At 35.4% G+C, this 22211-nt stretch overlaps 1 protein-coding gene across 2 annotated transcripts in view; it reads left to right on the top strand.

The window, feature by feature from the left end:
* Positions 1-22211, top strand: part of PJA2 (praja ring finger ubiquitin ligase 2) — a 72800-nt gene that overhangs the window by 16044 nt on the left and 34545 nt on the right. Inside the window, exons 2-4 of one of the 2 annotated variants that reach the window (XM_023212259.2) lie at positions 11133-11250; positions 12926-13126; positions 15357-16407. In XM_023212259.2, coding sequence (XP_023068027.1) covers positions 11220-11250; positions 12926-13126; positions 15357-16407 — 1283 coding nt within the window. In that variant the 5' untranslated portion in view covers positions 11133-11219. The remainder of the gene's footprint in view (positions 1-11132; positions 11251-12925; positions 13127-15356; positions 16408-22211) is intronic. The other variant, XM_023212258.1, reaches the window with a different exon arrangement.

The raw sequence follows: 22211 nt of genomic DNA, 5'->3' as shown, positions 1-22211 counted from the left end.
TCATTGGCCCTTTATTTCTTTAGGAAATTTTACTTTTTGTTCCCTTTTTTAAAAAATCTTTCTTTACTCCAACATTATAAAGATTCATCCTTTTTTTGGATTTATTGTTTTGCCTTTTACATTTAGATCTACAGTCCTTTTGGAATTGAGTTTTGCATTTTGTGGGAAACAGGCCAAATTTTGTTTCTGCATCAATATCCAATTAATCTAGTGTGTTCAATGAAAAAACATATCTTGTCCCTAGAGCTCTGTAATGTATCATTGTCATAAGTCAATTGTATGTAATGTGTATCTGTTTTGGGACTCTGTTCCTGTGTTGGTCCTATATGATGCTAGCCACATGTGGCTGTTTAAGATTAAAATTAATATAGGCGTGAACACTGCAGAATTTTATCATCATAGAAAGCTCTATTGTTTGACACTTTTCTTTTCTTTTCTTTTTCTTTTTTTTTTTTTTTTTGCGATGGAGTCTTGCTCAGTTGCCCAGGCTAGAGTGCAATGGGGCAATCTCGGCTCACTGCAACCTCCACCTCCCGGGTTCAAGTGATTCTCCTGCCTCAGCCTCCCAAGTACTGGGACTACAGGCATGTACCACCATGTGCGGCAAATTTTTGTATTTTTAGTAGAGACAGGGTTTCACCATGTTGGCCAGGCCTGGTCTCCGGCTCCTGGCCTCAAGTGATCCACCCACCTCAGCTTCCAAAACTGCTGAGATTTCAGGCATGAGCCACCACGCCCGGTCTGTTGGACACTTTTCTATCCTATTCCATTGATATATTTGTCTGCCTATTCCCTAACAAGCCTCTTATTAATTATCATAGGTTTTTAAGATTTGTCTTCTGAAAGAGTTATCTCTTTGTACCTTGTTCTTTTTAATGATAACTTTGGTTATTCTTGGCCATTTACAGTCCTATTTACATTTTAGAATCACCTTGTCAATTTTCCCCCAAAAAAATGCCTGCTGGGATTTTATTAGGATTACATTTAACCCATATATTATTTAAGGAGAATTGAAATTCATGAAACTGAACCAAGCCAATGAGTATGGGCTTTTTCTCCATTTAGGTATGTCTTCTAAAATGTCTGTGAGTAATATTCTGCATCTTTCATTGAGTTTATTTCTAGGGATTTGATGTTTGTGGTTGCTGTTTTAAACGATAACCTTTTTAGGTAATGTTAGTAATAAATTTAGTTTTCTAGCTGCATGTTGGAATGTGATAATACGTTTTTATATCGACTTTGTATCTGTCAACCATCTAAAACTTATCACTGTAGAACTTGTAGGTAGTTTCTTCCATTTTTTCTTTCATATGTAACCATGTTGTCTGTGAATAATGAGATTTTTCCTTCCTTTCCAATCCTTAAACTTTTTATTTTTTCTCATTTTTAATTCACTGGCAAGCACACTCACTTGATAGGTGTTTGAGTATATGTATTCAGCTCAGATAGCATGGACTTCTTAATGGAAACTGTGGAAGCCAGCAAACAATAGGAATACATCTTTATAGTGCTCCAAAAAAGAAAAAAAAGGCATCTAATGTAGAATACTATTTTCATTTGAATATCCTTCAAAAACAAAGACAGTCTGAGACATACAGAAGCAGAGAGGGAAGTTGTCACCAGCAGACTCATAACAAACATTAAAAGATGTTATTCAGGCTAAAGGAACATCAGACAGATGGAGGCATGGAAATGGAATAAGTAGACGTTTTCAGAAAGGGATATTGAAGGTGTTTGAAACAGTCTTGATAATGTTTGGTGGGGCTTATATGTAGGGTGAGCTATATGAAAATAACAACCATGGACATGAAGGAATTAAACTGTTATATGAGTTTCTTGCATCTTTTGGGACCTGGTAAAAGAACTACAGACAGTGCTCAACTGGTTTCGTTTATGATTTTTCAACTTTATAATGGGTTTAGTAGGGTCTTAAAAGCATTTTCAACTTAATGATATTTTCATTTTACAGTAGATATGTCAGGACATAATCCCATTGTAAGTCAAGGAGCATCTGTAGTTTGAAGTAGACAGTAAGAGTCTAGGTCACACTTTGATATAAGGACAAGCTGAAATGGACTTGTCCAAACATAAACCACAACCAGACTTCTATGATGTTAAGACAATCTACATGCAATATAATTGCCTGCCAGAAGAAAACTTAAAATGCTCATTAGAGAAAGGTAAGTTATTTAGAGCTTCTAGGAAATATTATCCAGCATACATCAAGGATACATTTTGTAATTTCTAGGAAAACCACTAAGATAATGATACTTTAAAGGATATATCAAAAAACTAGTAGATGAAATGGAAGAACAAAAAAATTATCATTACCAAGGAATTCAAGAAAGGAGGAATAAAGGAACAAAGGACAGGTGAGATGATTGAAAATAATAACAAGATGGTAGATTTAAACCAGACTACATTGGTAATTATGTTAAATGCGAATGGATTAAATATTCCAACAAAAAGAGAAAGATTATCCGATATTTTATAGAAGTGACTAAGACCTATCTATATTCTGTTTATAATAAAAGCACTTTACAAGTAAAGGCACAGGTAAAATGAAAAGAAGGAATCAGTATTGTTGCAAATACCAAAAGAAAGCTGATGTGGCTATATTAATACCAGACAAAATGGACTTAAGGAGAGAAGTATTCTGAGAGATAAGAAAAAATTGGCCCATGATAAGTGGGTCAATTTATCAAGAAGACATAATTCTAAATATGTTTTCACATGGTAACACAGCTTCCAAATATGTAAGACAGAAGCTAAAATAGCCAAAAGAAAGGTAGATCCATATTCCTAGCTGGAGATTTTAAGTACATTCAAAGTAACTAGTAGAACAATAAGATAAAAAAGTATTAGTAAAGAAATAGGAAATTTGAATGGTATGATTAATCAACTTGACCTAATTGACATTTATAGAACATTATATTCAACAACTGAAGGCTTTACATTATTTTTAAGTGCATATGGGACATTTGCAAAAATATTCTTGGTCATGAAGTAGTATCATTAATCTTCAGAGAATTTAAATTATACAACGCATGTTCTCTGATCACTATAGAATTATATTACAACCCAATAACAAGAAAAAATAGGCTGCAAATGTTTGGAAATTAACCAAGACACTTCTGAGTTAGCCTATGAATGAAAAACAAAGTCACTGTGGAAATTCAAAAACATTTTAATCTGAAAAATAATAAAAATAATACATATCAGAACTTTTGGAATACAGCTGAAGCAGTGCTTAGAGGTAACTTTATGCTTTAGATGTATAAATTAGTAAGGAACAAAGGTTAACGGTCAGTAATCTAAGCTCTTATCTCAAAGGAGCAATGAATTAAACCCAAGGAAGTAGAAAGAAGGAAATAGTATAAAAGTAGAAATCAATGAAGCAGGAAAGTTTTACAGTCAATTAGTTAAGAAAACTTTTTAAAAATGAAAACCTGTAATGACCTGATTAAGAAAAATGAAAGAAACACAAATCACTAGTATCAGGGACTAGTAAAAGAGACATCACTACAGATCCTCTATATATTAAATTGTTAATGAAAGGGAATTATGTACAACTTGATAATACATTTGACAGCTTGAATGAAAGGTCATAATCCCTGAAAAACACAGTTTACTCAGCTTACATATAAAGAAATAGAAAATCTGAGTTGTTCTGTGTCTATTAAGGTAGTTGAATTTGTCAAAAACCTTTCCACAAAGAAAATCCTAGACCTGATGACTTCACTGACAAATCTGCCTTATATGTAAGTAAGATATAATCCTGGATTTACACAGACTCTTCTAGAGAACAAGAAGAACATAGATTTATTTGCGTATTGTATGACTTTAGTATAATCTTGATAGGAAAACTGGACAAAAGCATGACGCGACCATTTTAAGCCAATATTTCTGATAAACATAGATAAAATAATAATCCTGTGAGATATAAAAGGATTAATGTATTGTGACCAACATGGATTTGTCTGGGGAATGTGAAGTTGGTTAAATGTTTTAAAATTAATAATTTGGCTGGATGCAGTGGCTCATGCGTGTAATCCCACCACTTTGGAATGTCGAGGCAGAAGGATCATTTGAGCTCAGGAGTTCAAGACCAGCCTAGGCAACATAGTGGGACCCTGTGTCTACAAAAAATTTTAAAAATTAACTGGGTGTGGTTCATGCCTGTGGTCCCAGCTACTCAGTAGGCTGAGGTGGGAGGATCTCTTAAGCCAAGGTTGAGTCAGCAGTGAGCCTTGATCTGGCCACTGCACTCTAGCCTGCGCAACAGAGCAAGACCCTGTCTCAAAAATAAAAAATAAAATTAATCAGTGTTATCTATCACTTTTACAGAATAATGTAGTGAGTTCATAGGTCCATAGAGAAAAAAATTGTAAATTTTGTAGAATTTACAAAAAAATTATTTGACAAAATTCAGCATGTGTTTATGTTTAGAAAACCTCATCAATTTATGAATAGAAGGAAGCATTCTTAATTTGCCAACAAAAAATGTACAGCTAACATTATATTCAATGAAAAACCACTGATTCGTGTGTAATACATCTGTCCCTCTATTCAACATTGCATTGAACTGTTTTTCTTTTTCTTTTTTTTTTTTTTGAGACAGAGTTTTGCTCGTTGCCCAGGCTGGAGTGCAATGGCGCAATCTTGGCTCACTGCAACCTCCACCTCCCAGGTTCAAGCGATTCTTCTGCCTCAGCCTCCTGAGTAGCTGATATTACAGGCATGCGCCACCATGCCCAGCTAATTTTGTATTTTTAGTAGAGATGGGGTTTCTTCATGTTGATCAGGTTGGTCTTGAACTCCCAACCTCACATGATCCTCCTGCCCAAAGTGCTGGGATTACAGGCATGAGCCACCACGCCCGGCCGCATCGGACTTCTAACCAGTATGCTCGGCCAAAAATTAATAGAAAAATTAGAAAACGTAAACCCCAAATACATTGCCAGCAAACTATTAAAATAGGTGAAGTTAGCAAGGTGATTGGATACAAGGCCAATTATTATAATATATGTACTAGCAACCACAAAGTGTAAAAGTTTTTAAAATACGTGTAGAATAGCATTGAAATATGTAAGATGGCTAAGAATGAATTCAATTAACTTGAACAAGACTTCTATACTGAAAATTAAAAGTGCCAACAGACATTTCTAAATACTTACATGGAGAAATTATTCCATGTTTATGTAGGAAATTCATGTTATTATTTACAGTGAAATATAGTAATGACTTCACCTCATTCCTTATTTATTGTGTATCTACTAGTTAGAAAATAAGATCTACTGGATGATTTTGCAGTTGTATGTATGTGTAGGTGGTCATTTGCTGGCGGATAGAAGATAGGAGAAATCTAGAGATAGTTTAAAAAGAATATACAAGTATGAGAAATAATTTAAGTGTAGGCTTTGATTGTTATTCAAAATAAATACCTTGTTAACTCTTGGGATATTTATTTTGCCTTAGCAGTTAATAAAAATACGAGATAATGTTAGTAAACTAAGTTAAAATATAGTTGATTTTGACATGTATATATAAAATAGCTTTCTAATAACATTTGTCATAGTTTGTCATAAATGCATTTTGTCATAAAGTTTGTAGTCTGAATTTATATCTCAGTTGTGATAATAGGTGTAAATTATCAAAATTCTGTGTCTAAGGAATTCATTTACTGAAAGGAAATGCAGGGTAGATAATTATAGAAGACTGATTTAAGAGGAATTCTAAATGTTTTTAGGGCATTTTGGAGGCGTATATGTAATTATAAATATGAGAGAATATAAAATAAATACTCTAATGGACTTGAAAGAGTAACCAAGACTTCTTCAAGTAAGGATCAAATTGTATTTGATTCTCAACTTTGTTTTTCTAGAAAAGATTCTTTAAAAGTGAGTTATTTCTGGCTCCCAGCAGATGAGTCATAAGCATGTAGATCCATGCTATCGGTTGAAACTCTTCTTCTGAAAGTTTAGCCGATTTTTCTCTCCCTGTGCCTAAATCTTCATTTTAATTTACATTATTTGTATTTGTTACCTGTTGCAGGATAAGAGGGTAACTTGTTATCCTGCAGTAGACATAGCAACTCAGATATTTATCATCTGACTGTCCCAGTGGGTTGGAAATTCAGGAGCTGCCTGGTTGCTGATTTTGGTTCAAGTCTCTCAAGAGGTTGCAGTCAAATGTAGGCTGGGACTGCAGTTGTTTGAAGGCTTGACTAGGGCTGAGATAACTGCTTTCCAGGTTGCTCATCCTTGTGGCTGTTGCTGGAAGACCTTAGTTTCTTGTGGATTTTGTCAGGAACAGTCAGTGTTTCACCATGTGGACTTTCCATGGGTCTACTTGAATGATCTCATGATGTGGCAGCTGGTTTCTTCTAGAAAGAGTGAACAGAGAGATTAAGGGAGCCACAATTCCTTTTATTACCCTATTCTTATACATCACACACAGTCATATCCATCACACTGTCTTCATTAGAAACAAGTCACAAGAGAGGGCTCTAATAATGACAGCAGTTTATTAACTTGCCTAAATGAAATTTGAATCCATGTGTGCCCAAATACTTAGCCCTGTCTTTCCATTATATGACCACATTTCCATCAGAGAAAGGAGCACAGAATTATCTCATTCATTCATTCATTTGTTCAGTAACTTTAAATATACTGCCAGACTATGTACCAAAGTGTATGTAAATAAAAAATAAACAAGGTCTTTGTCTTTAAATTCACTAGTTTGCTGTGAGAAGTGTATCTTGCAGGTCCATGTTCTTCCTTGTAATCCTTGAAGATTATTCCTATTGTCTGTCCAGAGCTGCTGGCTTATACTGTAGTTAAAATGATAAAGTGATGACTTCTAGATTAATAATTGAGAGACCTAGAAATTAATACGTCCCTGATTGACTCTTTTAATTCTTAGCAACATGTTTATATATTTGTTTCAGTACTAGTAAGAAGTATGTAAAAACCCCAAATTGTTTGAAGTGACTAATTGTCACAACTAGAGAGGAGTCTGTTATGAACATGTTAGGTGAATAGTACATGGCGCAAATAACTAATCAACAAAGGAAGTGTCTATTTAGAGAAAAACTAAGTGTTCCCAATTTACCTTAGCTACAAATTTGTACTGATTAATCATTTTAATCTTGACCCTAGCTATGGTCTTTATTCCCTACTTACCTCCTCCCTGTTTTGCTTTTTTTCTTGTTTTTTATACTTAGAGATAGAAATGAGAACACTGTGGTAGACAGAATATAGAGGTTTCGGATTAAATAGAAATAATTAGTATCTACAGAGAGATTTTAGTCTATATTCATAAAACAAGAACCACTATTAAATAATAAAGAATCACAGAATAAGAAAGTATGAGAAATTAAAAAGATTGTTACAGAGAATAATGAAAGGCTAAGAGAATAAGGAAAGGCTAAGTGAAAGAAGTAAAAGTGAGTGAAATCTCCCAGTCTGTAGAGTGAAAATATGAAAGAAAAGTTTAGAGACAAATGATTAACCCATTTGGACCAAATAAAGAAAAAGTAGTAAGGAAAAGGATATATTTGAGACTTGTACAAGAGTCTCTTAAAATAGCTCTTCCAGTGCTGTGTAGGAAAAATTTAAACATGGCCTGCCCCAAACAAGTCTTTGTGAAATTATAGAATACCAGCTATTGAGACAAGATCCTAAATATCCAGACAGAAAAATTTGGTGTTTCTACAAAAGTAGGATAAATCAATAGACACATAGGACACAGTGCCTTTCAGAGTTTAGAAAAAGTGATTTTGTCTTGAACTGTACTAAAGTGTGAGATAGATAGTATATTCAGATGTCCAAGGACTCAGTGTTTGCCTCCAACATGTAGTTGTTGAAACCATTATTTGAAGATCTTCCAGTAAAAGAAAAAAAATGATAAAAACATGGAATTCAAAGTAGGGGACTTACCTGAACGGGTAGTACAATCAAAAGATTTCCACAGAAGTAGCTGAGTAATAGACCTTGAAAACAGGTAGACTAAATTTAGATCAGGATGTTAGCTCGGAAAAGAGTATCTTTAAGAAAAAAAGTGGAATCACATTAAAGAAAAGTTTAAGAAACAGGGTGATTTCCATGATTTCTGCATTCTTCCCAATGCCTTTCCTCTCTTTAGCAGCATTCCTATCAGGTATTTGCACCAACCATGCTACCAAAGGTGCCGCCGTTCGCCATTATCCTGCATGTTGCTAAGTAGTCAGTGATAGGCTTTCATCATACTTTAATTTTGGCACAGTCAGTTCTGCCTGAAACACTGTCTTCACTTGGCGTTCACACTTCAGGACTTCTCTTTTCTCTCACTGGCCTCTTGTTATTTTTTCTGGTATAGGTTAAGCATCCCTAATTCAAAAATTTAACATTTAAAAAATTCTCCAAAATCTGAAACTTTTTTTTTTTGAGACGTAGTCTCACTGACCTCAGGTGATTGCTTGTCTTGGCCTTCCAAAGTACTGGGATTACAGGCATGAGCAACTGCACCTGGCCCGAAAATCTGAAACATTTTTACTGCCAATATGACACCGCTAAGTGTAACATTCCACACATCAGTACTTAACAGAAACTTGGTTTCACGCACACAATTATTAAAAGTATTGTATAAAATTACTTTCAGACTGTGTGTAAGATGTATAGGAAACAAGTGAATTTTGTGTTTAGACTTGGATGTCATCCTCAAGATATCTTATTATGTATATGCAAATATTCAAAGATTTGAAAAAATCCCAAATCCGAAACACTCCTGATTCCAAGCGTTTCAGAAAAGGGATACCCAGTCTGCTTCTTTTTCCCTGGACCCTTCATATTTGATTGTCTCAGGGCTTAACTTTACTTCTCCATGTACACTAGAGATCTCATCCAAGTTCATATGTGTTTTAGTATAATCTATGCACTGACAACTCCCAAATTATACTAACAGCTCATGATTTTTCAATCAACTCCAGACTCCTATTTAACATTTCCTCTTGAATGTCTAACAGATATCTCAAACTTAATTCATCCAAAACTGAACTGAATATATTTTCTTCAAATCTGCCTCTTCTACAATTTTTCCTACATTAGTTGAACTGCATTTTTCCCATTGTCCAGCCTTTCAAACCTGGAGTCAACCTCGACCTTCTTTCATATCCTATATTAGTAAATTTTGTTGATTCTATTTTTACAATATGTCCAGAATCTTGTCATTTCTTACCCCCTTTATTTTAACCCTGGTCCAAACCACTGTGATCTCTTGCCAGTATTATTTTGATAGCTTTGTAACAGTGCTCCCTGCTTTTGACCTTATTCCCCTTCATGCTATTCAATACAGTAGCCAGAGCGTTCTTCTTAAAACAGAAGTTAGATGTCTCTTCTGTGCTCAGAACTTCGATGGTTTTCCATCTCAGAATAAAACCCACATTTCGGCCAGGCACTGTGGCTCATGCCTGTAATCCCAGCACTTTGGGAGGCCAAGGAGGGTGGATCACGCGGTCAGGAGTTTGAGACCAGCCTGGCCAATATGGTGAAACCCTGTCTCTACTAAAAATACAAGAATTAGCCAGTCATGGTGGCGCGCGCCTGTAGTCCCAGCTACCGGGAGGCTGAGGTAGGAGAATTACTTGAACCCGGGAGGCGGAGGTTGCAGTGAGCCAAGATCAAGCTATTGCACTCCAGCCTGGGCGACAGAGCGAGACTCGGTCTCAAAAACAAAAAAAAACAAAAAATTAAAACATTGTTAATTTGCACCTTTGTTTTTGCCAGTATGTTAAGATTATTTTTTTTTTATATTCCTTTTCTCTTTAGCTATTGCTAACAGCCTCTTTTGATTCAGATACTTGAAAGGATCATAACTTGTTATTGAATTTGTACTTTATATGGGTGAATGTGGGTGTGTACTTTTACATATGTTAATATATATCTGTGATTAGACAGGTAACATGTACAATTAAACTCATTTGCAGAGATATTGTCTAATAAATTTGTATTAATGATGAGCAATTGGCAATAGCTCAAGTGTTTAAATAATTAAGGTGTTTAAATAAAAAACTTAACCAAACTTTCAAAAAAACCACAGGTTGCAACTTCTCAAATAGTACTTTTCAAATAGTAAATAAATGCATTAATTTCAAAACAGAAGTTCTTTTTGTATTTGTTCCATGATAAATTGTAGTTTTTCCTGATTGAAAATAGGTTCTTATTTGGGATTAAATTATCTGATCAATTGACTGTTGCAAAGATTAAATACACCATTATTTACACACATTATTAATTGTTATAAGCCATTACACATTTTTAAAAAATGAAGTTTGTATTCTTACAGTTACCTTTTAACAATTCCAGGGCTAAAGGAACTTTACTGCTTGACAGAGAAGCAATGATAGCACAGTGTAGTAGACTCCCAAATAATTTGGGAGTCAGTACTTTTAATATTATAAAAGTTTATTATTTAAACTTTTTTATTATTTAAACAAGTTTATTATTTAAATTATTGTAAGTTTAATATTTAAAAAGTACCTGAGTCAGTATTTTTGTTTGTTTACTTATAAATTATGTATGTGTTGTTGTCATTGGCAGTCTTAAGGATGATATACACTTAGGTGAGTTTTGTCAAGAGCAGATGTAAATCTGTATTTCAGATAGCCATTTTGGTATTTCCAAGAGTTTTTGATTGGCTTGTCAAATCATGTTGTATTTTGCTTGTTTTTATTTTTTATTTTTGGGACGGGATCTCACTCTGTCACCCAGACCTGGAGTGCAGTGACATGATCTCGGCTCACTGCAGCCTCTACCTCCTGGACTCAAGCAATCCTCCCACCTCAGCCTCCCGAGGGACTACAGTTGTGCACCACCACGCCTGGCTAATTTTTTTATTTCTTGCAGAGACAGGCTTTCACCATGTTGGCCAGGTTGGTCTCGAATTCCTGAGCTCAAACTGATTTGCCCGCCTTGGCCTGCTAAAGTGCTGTAATCTTAGGTGGATTACAGGCATTTGCCACCGTGCCTGGCTACATCACATTGTATTTTTCTAAGTTTTATTATAAGGCTTCCCTAGGAGGAGCGGAAGTATCATTTTTGCTGTTTTTGTGCTTTTATTATTAATCTATTGTTCAATTCATTGTTTCTTTGTAGGAATCTTCTGTGGCTTATCCATAGTGTGAATAAAAACTAAATCACATCTATAATTCTACTGAACCAGTCACACAGGCACTGCCATATATGTCACAGTACACTGAAAAAGAGCCAGCAGGTAAGGAAAGTCAGTTCTTCTACATTGAGCACTTCTTGTTTTTCCCTCTGGGTACCTTGAGTACCAGTAAGTGACATGTGATCATCTGACATATGATCTTACTAAAGCCTGGTTTTGATCCATATATTGAATGTTTGTAAAGCTTAGTTTCTAATTTTTGATAGGCAAAAATAGAAATTCTGTTATTTTCTTTCCATACCCATTTAGCTTGGAAAGCTTTATGCTTTCCAGTTTGGAGACTATTTTTTGGTAGAATTGTTAAGGGCATTGGTTCTGGAGTCATACTATTAGATTATTAGACAAGTTATCCAACACTTAATTTTAACTTTAATTTTTCAATTTTTAAAATAGAATACAGTATCCACCTCAAGATTACCGATGGGGTTAAGTAAGTGTAACACTTGGTATTATTATACTTGATATGTGCGTGTATTATAAATACATGTTGTTTGTTTCCTTCTTGGAAGTGATTATATTTCTTATTTTAATGCAACTAAAAAATTATGTAACTGTTTCATTCATTCATTCATTTATTCATTTTTTTTGAGATGGAGTCTCAAACTGTCACCCAAGCTGGAGTGCAGTGGTGCAATCTTGGCTCACTGCCACCTCCGCCTCCTGGGTTCAGGTGATTATCATGCGTCAGCCTCCCGAGAAACTGGAATTACAGGCATGTGCCACCACGCCCAGCTAATTTTTGTATCTTTAGTAGAGACAGGGTTTCGCCTTGTTGGCTAGGCTGATCTTGAACCCCTGGCCCCAAGTGATCCGACTGCCTCAGCCTCCCAAAGAACTGGGATTACAGGCATGAGCCACTACGCCCAGCAACTGTTGCATTTATTAACTATACCATATGCTGTGAGAAAATATTTTGTTTAGTTGCTGTGTAGTACATGTAATATATAATTGACTAAACTTACACTTAATATATGTGTGTGTATAATAATGAACTACTTAGTGAAAGTTGCTGCTGTTTACTGCTATATACCCCTCAGTCATCAAAACTTAATAGTCAAGTCATTTAAATGTTGATGGCTTTTCTTACCGTAACATATACCATTCATTGGTAGTTTTGAAGGCAGGGTAGTGTGTGTTTGACCTGGATCATTGCTGTTTTCTTTTGGATAGTTTTATCTGACGTTAATCTTTGGCACATATTTTTTGTGGTCTGGTTGATTCTTCAGGGTACAGATACCATTTAAAGAGGTTACTTGTTATCTTTGACATAAATGTTTTCATTCTTAAAGTAATTGAAACCATCATATCATATGCTAGTAATTGACTAATCAAATATGTATTGAGCACTTATATTAATATATAAGGTACTTAATTTGGAAGATCTCCAGTCCATAAAGAGCTTTGGCAGTATAATAATTTGGCATATGGAAAACATTTTTTGGCAGGTTTCATTATAAAAATCTGAAATATCTTGAACCAAATTTTAAAACATGTTTTTTGAAGGGAAGAGGCCACTAACTCTTATTATATAGTACTTCATGTTTAATTTTCTAGTGTGTGAAGAATAATGTTTTATAGTACTAGTAAGATACACTTCATGTTCAGAAGCATATGATTTGATAAGTAATAAAATATAAACTGAAGTAGTTTTCCCCGACAGGTTGCCAGAATAAAGCTCATTGCTGTTCCTGTTTTAATTTTTTAACTTTTTTTTCAGCAATGGACCAAGAATCTGGTAAGGCTGCCTGGCCCAAACCAGCAGGAGGATATCAGACAATTACAGGCAGGAGATATGGAAGAAGACATGCTTATGTCAGTTTTAAACCATGTATGACCAGGCATGAAAGAAGCTTAGGTCGGGCTGGTGATGACTATGAAGTGTTGGAACTAGATGATGTTCCAAAGGAAAATTCCTCAGGTGTGTAACATATAATTATTTAAAGGTTATTAATAGTTATATAGGAATTGATCTTATAATTAAGTTTTTGGGTGGGTATTATGCATGTCTGTGAGTGTAAATGCAGTATACTTCCTATCAAGAAATTCTATTTTGAAATTATTATTGAATTTAACATTAATGGTATATATATTTAAACATAGAAGAAAATAAAATATAGCTAGTCATTAAAATATAACTACACTGTCATAGTAGTGATTACAATGTCATAACCTTCAGCCAAAGGAAATCATCTTTGCATCAAAAATAAATGTTTTGAAATTTTTAAAAACGTGGATCAAGTAGAGATATTTTTTCCCTGCATATGATATTTAAATAACTTTTCTTCTTCTCTTCTTTTTTTTTGAGGTGGAGTCATGTTCTGTTGGCCAGGATGGAGTGCAGTGGTGCGATCTTGGCTCACTGCAACCTCCGTCTCCCAGGTTCAAGCGATTCTTGTGCCTCAGCCTCCCTAGTAGCTGGAACTACAGGTGTTTGTCACCACACCCAGCTAATTTTTGTATTTTTAGTAGAGACAGGGTTTCACCACGTTGGCCAGGCTGATCTCAAACTCCTGACCTCTCAAGTGATCCACCTGCCTTGGCTTCCCAAAGTGCTGGGATTACAGGTTTGAGTCACTGTGCTGGCCTTTTTTTTTTTTTTTTTTTTAAGATGGAGGCTTGCTTTGTCAGCCAGGCTGGCGTGCAGTGGCATGATCTTGGCTCCCTGCAACCTCTGCCTCCTAGGTTCAAGTGGTTCTCCTGCCTCAGCCTTCCAAGTAGCTGGGACTACAGGCATGCGCCTCCACACTTGACTGATTTTTGTATTTTTTGGTAAAGATGGGGTTTTGCCATGTTGCCCAGGCTGGTCTCGAACTCCTGACCTCAAGTGGTCCATCCAGCTCAGCCTCCCGAAGTGCTGGGATTAGAGGCATGGACCATTGTACCTGGCCAACTTTTCTTTTAATTTTATCTCTAAATTTTAACTTGACTTGTTTATTTTTTCATCATCTTACAAAATCCAAAGGACAAGGAAGGCTTATTCAATTAAAATTTCTTAGTTATTTGGTGGTTTTGAAAAAGTATTTTGCCGCTATCCACGTACCATAATTGCACATTTTTGGACTGGATTTGTCTTCTTCCTCTTGTTCTAAGCAAACTTGACATTTCTAGATTATTTTTGCTGTCATATGTAAGAACCTGAAATACTAACTAAGGTCATCCCATTAAAGAACTCTTTGTTCCCAGCTACTCAGGAGGCTGAGGCAGGAGAATTGCATGAACCTGGGAGGCGGAGCTTGCAGTGAGCTGAGATTGCGCCACTGCACTCCAGCCTGGGTGACAGAGCGAGACTCTGTCTCAAAAAAAAAAAAAATAGAATAAAAAATCCCTTCGTACAATATGTCATGGCCAAACTTCAGTTATTTTACAATTCATGAATTTTTATTCCAGCAAATCTCCAATGTCTTCATTTTTTATTGTTACTGGTGATGCAAGATAGTTATGCTTAAAGTAATTTATAGATATGATTTTACTCGTGTTTCAGAATTCTCACAGTTGAACTATGACAAGAATCAACATATTGATCTGTTATTTTCACTCATAACTATAACATATCTAAAGTTATTACAAACGTATTCAACAATCCAATTTATAATCTAATATGTCTAGATACCGAGATATAATTTTGTGAATTGCCAATAAAACACAATAGGATCTAATTTCTCTTAGATCTGTAACTATAGTTATTATATCTGTCATAAGTACTTTTGAAGGTTTTTTTGTTTTTTTTGTTTGTTTGTTTGTTTTTTTTGCCTGCATTTAATAAAGAAGGTAAGTTTGGAAATCACTGGGAGGGCAGATTGGTTACCCTAGACTCCACTTACGAGAGGCTTCCCATTGTATAACCTCTCAAGAACTTCTCCTTTATATGTCTTGCAGAATGCATAAGATATTAGGATTTAGATAGAAAACCGCCAAAGACATGTGAGGGAGATGATAGTGAAAGGCTATACATTGACATAAATGAACTCATAGAGTAACCAGTCTGTATCCCCAGTTAAGTTAAGGAGCATAGAAGTGCTTGGTAAATAAATTTACTCATATGTTCAAGTAGGCAATAATTGGTACAATTTCCACTTAAGTGATAGTTATTACATAAAATTTTATCTAAGTTAATTCTTCAAAATATGTTTTCTTTGTTTTCTATGAAGGTTCCAGTCCTTTGGATCAAGTTGATTCTTCTTTGCCCAGCAAACCTATATTTGAAAAAAGTGAAAAAGAAATTCCCACTTGTGGTTCAGCATTGAATCAAACCACTGAGAGCGGTCAATCCTTTGCTGCAGTACATCATAGTGAGGAAGGCAGGGATACCTTAGGAAGCAGTACAAATCTTCATAATCACTCTGAGGGAGAGTATACTCCAGGAGCTTGTAATGCTTCAAGTGTCCAAAATGGAATTGCTTTGGTTCATATAGACTCTTATGATCCAGATGGCAAACATGGAGAAGATAATGACCGTCTTCAACTTTCTGCAGAAGTCGTGGAAGGTAGCAGATACCAAGAGTCATTAGGCAATACAGTATTTGAGTTGGAAAACAGAGAGGCAGAGGCATACTCTGGTCTTTCAGCACCGGTTCCCTCATTTAACTGTGAAGTAAGAGATGCGTTTGAAGAGTTAGATTCTGTACCGTTAGCGAAAAGTTCTGCCGGTGATACTGAGTTTGTCCATCAGAATAGCCAGGAAATTCAGAGGTCTTCTCAAGATGAAATGGTTAGAAAGAAACAACAAAACAATACTAGCCAGGAAAGACAGACAGAAAATTCAACTGAAGATGCAGCCTACAGTCCAGGGCGTATTTGTAGTGAACAAAATACCAATGATATGGAAAAGAACCATGGAAGTTCTCCTGAACAGGTAGTGAGGCCAAAAGTTAGAAAACTGATAAGTTCAAGCCAGGTGGACCAAGAAACAGGTTTTAATAGGCATGAGGCGAAACAAAGAAGTGTTCAAAGATGGAGGGAGGCTTTGGAAGTTGAGGAAAGTGGCTCAGATGACCTCTTAATAAAATGTGAAGAATATGATGGAGAGCATGACTGTATGTTCTTGGATCCACCATACTCAAGAGTTATTACACAAAGGGAAACAGAAAATAACCAAATAACACCAGAAAGTGGAGCCACAGCAGGAAGGCAAGAAGGGGGTAACACCTTTTGGAATGGCTGTGGAGATTATTACCAACTCTATGACAAAGATGAAGACAGGTAAGGTTACATCCAGTACTTTTTCAGATTGTGTAGTAAATGAAGTGGTTTCTTTCTAGAACCATGTTTGATGGTTGGGCTATTGGATAAGATCAGGCAATTAGACATTTTGACTTACCAAATATTCTTATTTACTGAATGCTAACCATACATGCAAACTGCTCATTAGAATTTTTCACAAAAAAATGTTTTTGAGATTTTAGTAGTTTACAGAAATAAGTTCAGATAATGATTATTAATTATTATAAAGGGATAGAGATGCTAGTTAGCTCATAGTATTTCAATTAATAAAATGTAAGATAAACATTTATTGTATTTTTTAAAAACCTACATTAAGCCAGTCTGGGTTTAAAACGTGATTAATATCACAAATTATTAGTTGGTAATACTTCATTAACATTGCCAGTAGTTACTAATACCACTTGTTTCCCTCTTTATCTGTTCTTCTTGTGGTCTTCCTATCACTAAGTTTATTTTTTACTTATTTTTTTTCTTAGCATTCAGTTCTCATTAACAACTCTGTGTGGTAGGTTCCATTATTTCCCTCTTTTGTAAATAAGGAAACTGAGGCACAGAGCGTTAAATAACTTCCTAAGGTCACAGAGCAACTGAATGGTAGAACTGGACTTTGAGTGCCTAGTTGGGTATTCCAGAGACTGTTCACCACTATTCTTTGCGATTTTCAAGAGAACATAAAACTTATAATAAACATTCTGATTGCTCTTACAAACCTATATCTTTTTTTTCCAAACCATAAGGCAATAGAAACAAGAAAAAAATGGAGAATTTCTTTGTTCAGTTGTTGAATTTCCATTACCTCAGTGTCCAGATTTTCATGAGTCCTTGTAAGCTAGTTGCACCCCTGACGGTGCTCAATTACAGTGCAATTGCAAGATTTTATTAGCTAGTAGAAATAATTGTGTGGTTTTTTTTTTAGCTATAAAGTACTATAAAGGAAGAAATGTACCATTTTGAATATGAATGCATTTTAATTCATGTCGTAAAACAATTCATTTGGTTTTCTTTGGACATATGAATTAAGTTACTACAGAATGTGTAATTTATTATAAAAAATATTTAAAATGTAATTTCTGCTACTCTGTCAAAGTTTGTAAACTTTAAGGGTTAGTAAGTAATTTTTGTATGATATGCTGTTTTTAAGCTAAGGGTAAAGGTTTTTTTCAGTTCAAGCCCACAGTCTTTTATTCAGTATCCACACTTCGAAAAACAGAAATTGGACACAAAGCCTGACCTGATGTTAACTTCCTGGATAAGCACATCTGGTTCTGAATTGAAATGAGGGTATTTTTTCAAATATTTGTATATTTTACTGCAGAAATAAGATTATATTTGATTACTGTGTGCTGGCCTGGACCACGTTGGGGATTGTTAAGTAGTATTTCTAAATCTGGGAAATATATAGCAAAATTCCAAAACACATTCAGCCCTAAGATTTTGAATTAGATTGCAAGTCTCTAATATTATACCTCTAGATTACTATTTTTTAAAAAAAGACAAAACTTACAGTCTTTGATAATTTATTTTTTTTGAAAGTGTAAGGTACTTGTATTTTTTTACCCCAGTTACACTTTTTCTTCTTTAAGGAGAATCATTTAATTTGGCTGTACCTTTGTCATTTTGTGCAAAATAAATACCCCTCTTCTGCTTGCTTTTTATAGTTGGTTATAATGTCTTATGATGAAGTTGATGAAATTGTTACATTGTTTGCCAACCCCTAGAGAAAGGGTAGTCTTCCTGGCTCCTGGATTTCAAACTTTTTTTCTTTGTTTTGTGGGTGGTCAGTGGTAGAAGTGTATTCTTTGCCTTGAAGGACCCTGGACTTTTGATAGTTATAAGGTATTTTCTTAGTTATTTGTAGTTCTTGTTGTTCTTATTTATTTTTAATGTTTTTCTTAAATGATGTCAATATTCTGAACCATGATATATATAAATCACTTATATATATATATTTTTTTTTTTACAAGCACAATGTGTAGATGGGAAAAAACATTTACAGTTAATAGAAACTTTGTCCTTTTAAATTGCTAGTAATATATTAACTACAGAGCCTGTGGTTAGAGTATGCCAAAATGATGGAACTACTTGAGGATCATTCTTTAAGACACACTGAAATGCTGAAAACACTTAAAAGGTTTTTGTTTTGTTTTAAAGAATCATAGAATAAATTCTAAAGGATAATGGTTCTGCCTAGGACTGTACTTGTATTTTTATCCATAGCCTTAAGATATGTTTTAGGATCTCAAACTATCTGTACAGTTTTCTGTACAGACTGTTTTATTTCTGTCTAGAAACTCCATTTCTATGCTGATGTTTCCTGTTCCTCTACCCTAATTCCCTGCAAAGGATTATAGTTGCCAGGGTGCCTTTTTAATATGGTGCCAGCTAAAGGTTGGAATTTAATAGCTGTACACTCCTATCTAGTTTCATTTTGCCCTTGTTCATCTCCCTAATGTTTCATTGTCATCCTCCCTATTTCTTGTGTTAGTAGATTGGAGAAATGGTGATGCTAGTCTTCTCAGGTTTTGGATGGCAAGTATAAGAACTGCTGCTTAATTTGAGTCTGTGAACTTTGAGTTTTCTTTGTAAAGCTTAAAAAGTTGATAAACTTGAAAAGTTTTTTTGTCATGCTTATAATAGCCAAAGTAGAACTCATCAAGAATATAACTAAAGTTCATTGTGGCATTTTAATTTTTTTATTATTTATTTATTCATTTTGAGACAGAGTTTCTCTCTGTTGCCCAGGCTGGAGTGCAGTGGCGTGATCTCAGCTCACTACAACCTCCGCCTCCTAGGTTCAAGCGATTCTTCTGCCTCAGCCTCCTGAGTAACTGGGACCACAGGCTTGCCATCACGCCCAGCTAATTTTTGTTTTTTTTAGTAGAGAGGTGGTTTCACCATGTTGGTCAGGCTGGTCTTGAACCCCTGACCTCGAGTGATCCACCTGCCTCAGCCTTCCAGAGTGTTAGGATTACAGGCGTGAGCCGCTGCACCCGGCCAGCATTTTCAGATATAGGAACTTTGGCTACTTTTAAAAAATATGGAATATATATTCTTTATAAGTAGAGAAGTATTGTAATGAATTCATGATTGCCTTCTTCCCTGAAAAATTCTGAATGATCACTTAATCACATCTGAAATGTTACACTCTGTGGGATAAGCATTGCAGCCAGGAGCATTGCTCTGAGCTGTTTGACAGGAATTGAGCCCCACCTTATTAAATTAGGACTCCAAGGGGAACTTTAATAGGCAGCATATAATTACCAGACTTAGAATTAGACCAAAGAGCTAAGGTTAGTACCCTGCCCTTTTGAAATACACCCTGAGAAGTTTAGTAGCTGTTTGAGGACAAGATCTTGAGTTTAAAAAAACCTTTCGGCAATACTAGCACATCTTAACCTTGGGCCTAACTGCTTTGAAGAGAGGCATGCCATCTACTGACCATTCCTTATAGCACTTGGGGTTTCTTGCAGAATTTTTGTGTTCTTAGGACTTAACTTTGCTTAAAATTAAAAAACCTTACTTAAGGTACAGTGTCGGGACAACTTACTTTGTTGAAGTTGTTGGAAAATAAAATGATTATTAGCCATTTAGTTGACTTCGATATGATACATTAAAAGATTTGTTGAAATCTTCTTAAGTGCCAGACTTTGTTCCAAGTGCCCTGTTAATGCAAATCGTAATGGTCCCTGTTCCCACAACGTTCACTAGCTTTATGAAGAAGACAAAATATGCATATTTGTATTGTGAGGCTGAATTAAGTACCTTTCCTGTTCTGTGTAGGTTACCTTAAAGCCACAAAGAAAGAGTTTCTCTGAGAACTTGGTACTACCCACAGCAAATAAAACATCTATATGCAGCTAAGACACAGTTCTTAAAGCACATGCGCTGACATTTTAGCAAACCTTTTTATCTTGTTTTCAAGTTCATAGAAGTTTGGAAGGAGCACGTTAGGTGTAAATGTGTTTGTTCTGCAGATATGCTAGGGAGTTCATGGGATTACAATATCCTGATATTAAGGAAAAAGACCAGAAAGTGACAAAAGGCAGGCACAATTCAAAAATCATAGCCTTCTTGGCCTTATTAATGAAATTAAGCAGACTTATATATTTGGACATAATCCATTCGTATCACTGTATGACATTATAGTTCAGTGTTAATAGTGGTAAAAGTTCCAAAATATTTAGATTATGTCAGATAACAAAATATTTAAAATTTCACTTTTTCCTAGGCTCCATATAGTTGAGTTTCTTATGGCTATGATAAATGCCAGAAAGAACAAACTAACAAGTACCTTGGGGAATTATGGAATGAGAGCTTGCTTTTGGTTGGTTTTATGTTTCCATAGCTTATTTCTGCCTAGGATTTGTACATAAATTTTGTCTATAATTTCATTCTGTATATGAAGTTTTTTTAGCTCACAATTGAGTGTGTACAGTGTAACATTTGAGTAAATTATAGTCATCTGCATTTTAAATACAACTCTTAAGTGCTAAAAGGGGTCAGTACCAGTGAAGGATCATATGAAGATCAAAGTAGTACTTAATTTAGTTTTTACTTTGAGAACTTTTAAATGTGTCACTCACCCGCTTTTAAAATCTAGAACAAATGGATCTTCACTATTCCATGATCATTTTTGTGTCCTATTTGTTCTGTTGCTTACTTCTTAAAAAGTGATTTTTTTTCTTTTTTTTTTTTTTTTTATTTGAGTCAGAGTCTCACTCTGTCACCCGGGCTGGAGTGCAGTGGTGCGATCTCGGCTCACTGCTAGCTCTGTCTCCCAGGTTCACGCCATTCTCCTGCCTCAGCCTCCCGAGTAGCTGGGACTACAGGCGCCCGCCACCACACCTGGCTAATTTTTTGTATTTTTAATAGAGATGGGGTTTCACCATGTTAGCCAGGATGGTCTCAATCTCCTGATGTCGTGATCCACCCGCCTCGGCTTCCCAAAGTGCTGGGATTACAGGCGTGAGAAAGTGATTTTTAAATCTTTTCCCTTTTTGTTTTTCCTTCCATGTACTCCTGTCACTCCTAGTGGTTAACTTCGTTTCTTGTTTTCCTGTAGAAGTTAAAAATGTATAAATGTGAATTTTCGTATTTTCGTCTTCTCCATATTAGGGGATAGTAGTATTTATTTGTATTTTTAATTTCCTCTTCAATGAAGAGAGGTAGCCCCTCTCATTCTGTGCCTATAGTAATTTCTGATACTTCATCTAATTGTCCTTACTCATAGGTTGCTTCCGTCTGTCTCTCAACCTTGAGTTTTTCTCTATCTTGAAGAAAACCTTTACTTTTTCTTACTCTCTCTGTTATTTGCCTGTTTGTGTTTTCTTTTCCACCGCTGAGTTTTAAGAAAAAGTTTTCCATACCCACTGCCTCTATTCTGTCACTATCCACTCTTCTTACTGCCTTGAAATCCAATTCCTAATATTGTTTCTATATTCTTGTTTTTTGAGATAGAGTCTCACTTTGTCACCTAGGCTGGAGTGCAGCAGTGCACTCTCAGCTCACTGCAACCTCCGCCTCCTGGGTTCAAGCGATTGTCCTGCCTCTACCTCCTGAGTAGCTGGGACTACAGGTGTGCACCAACATGCCTGGCTAATTTTATTTCTCTTTCTTTCTTATTTATTTATTTATTTCAAAGTCTTGCTCTAGTTGCCAAGGCTGAAGTGCAATGGCACCATCTCAGCTCACCGCAACCTCCGCCTCCCAGGTTCAAGCAATTCTTCTGCCTCAACCTCCTGAGTAGCTGGGATTACAGGCGCCCGCCACCACGCCCAGCTAAT

This window comes from Piliocolobus tephrosceles, chromosome 4 (genome assembly GCF_002776525.5).
Source record: "Piliocolobus tephrosceles isolate RC106 chromosome 4, ASM277652v3, whole genome shotgun sequence".
Taxonomy (NCBI): domain Eukaryota; kingdom Metazoa; phylum Chordata; class Mammalia; order Primates; family Cercopithecidae; genus Piliocolobus; species Piliocolobus tephrosceles.
This window is presented reverse-complemented; position numbering and strand designations above follow the sequence as displayed.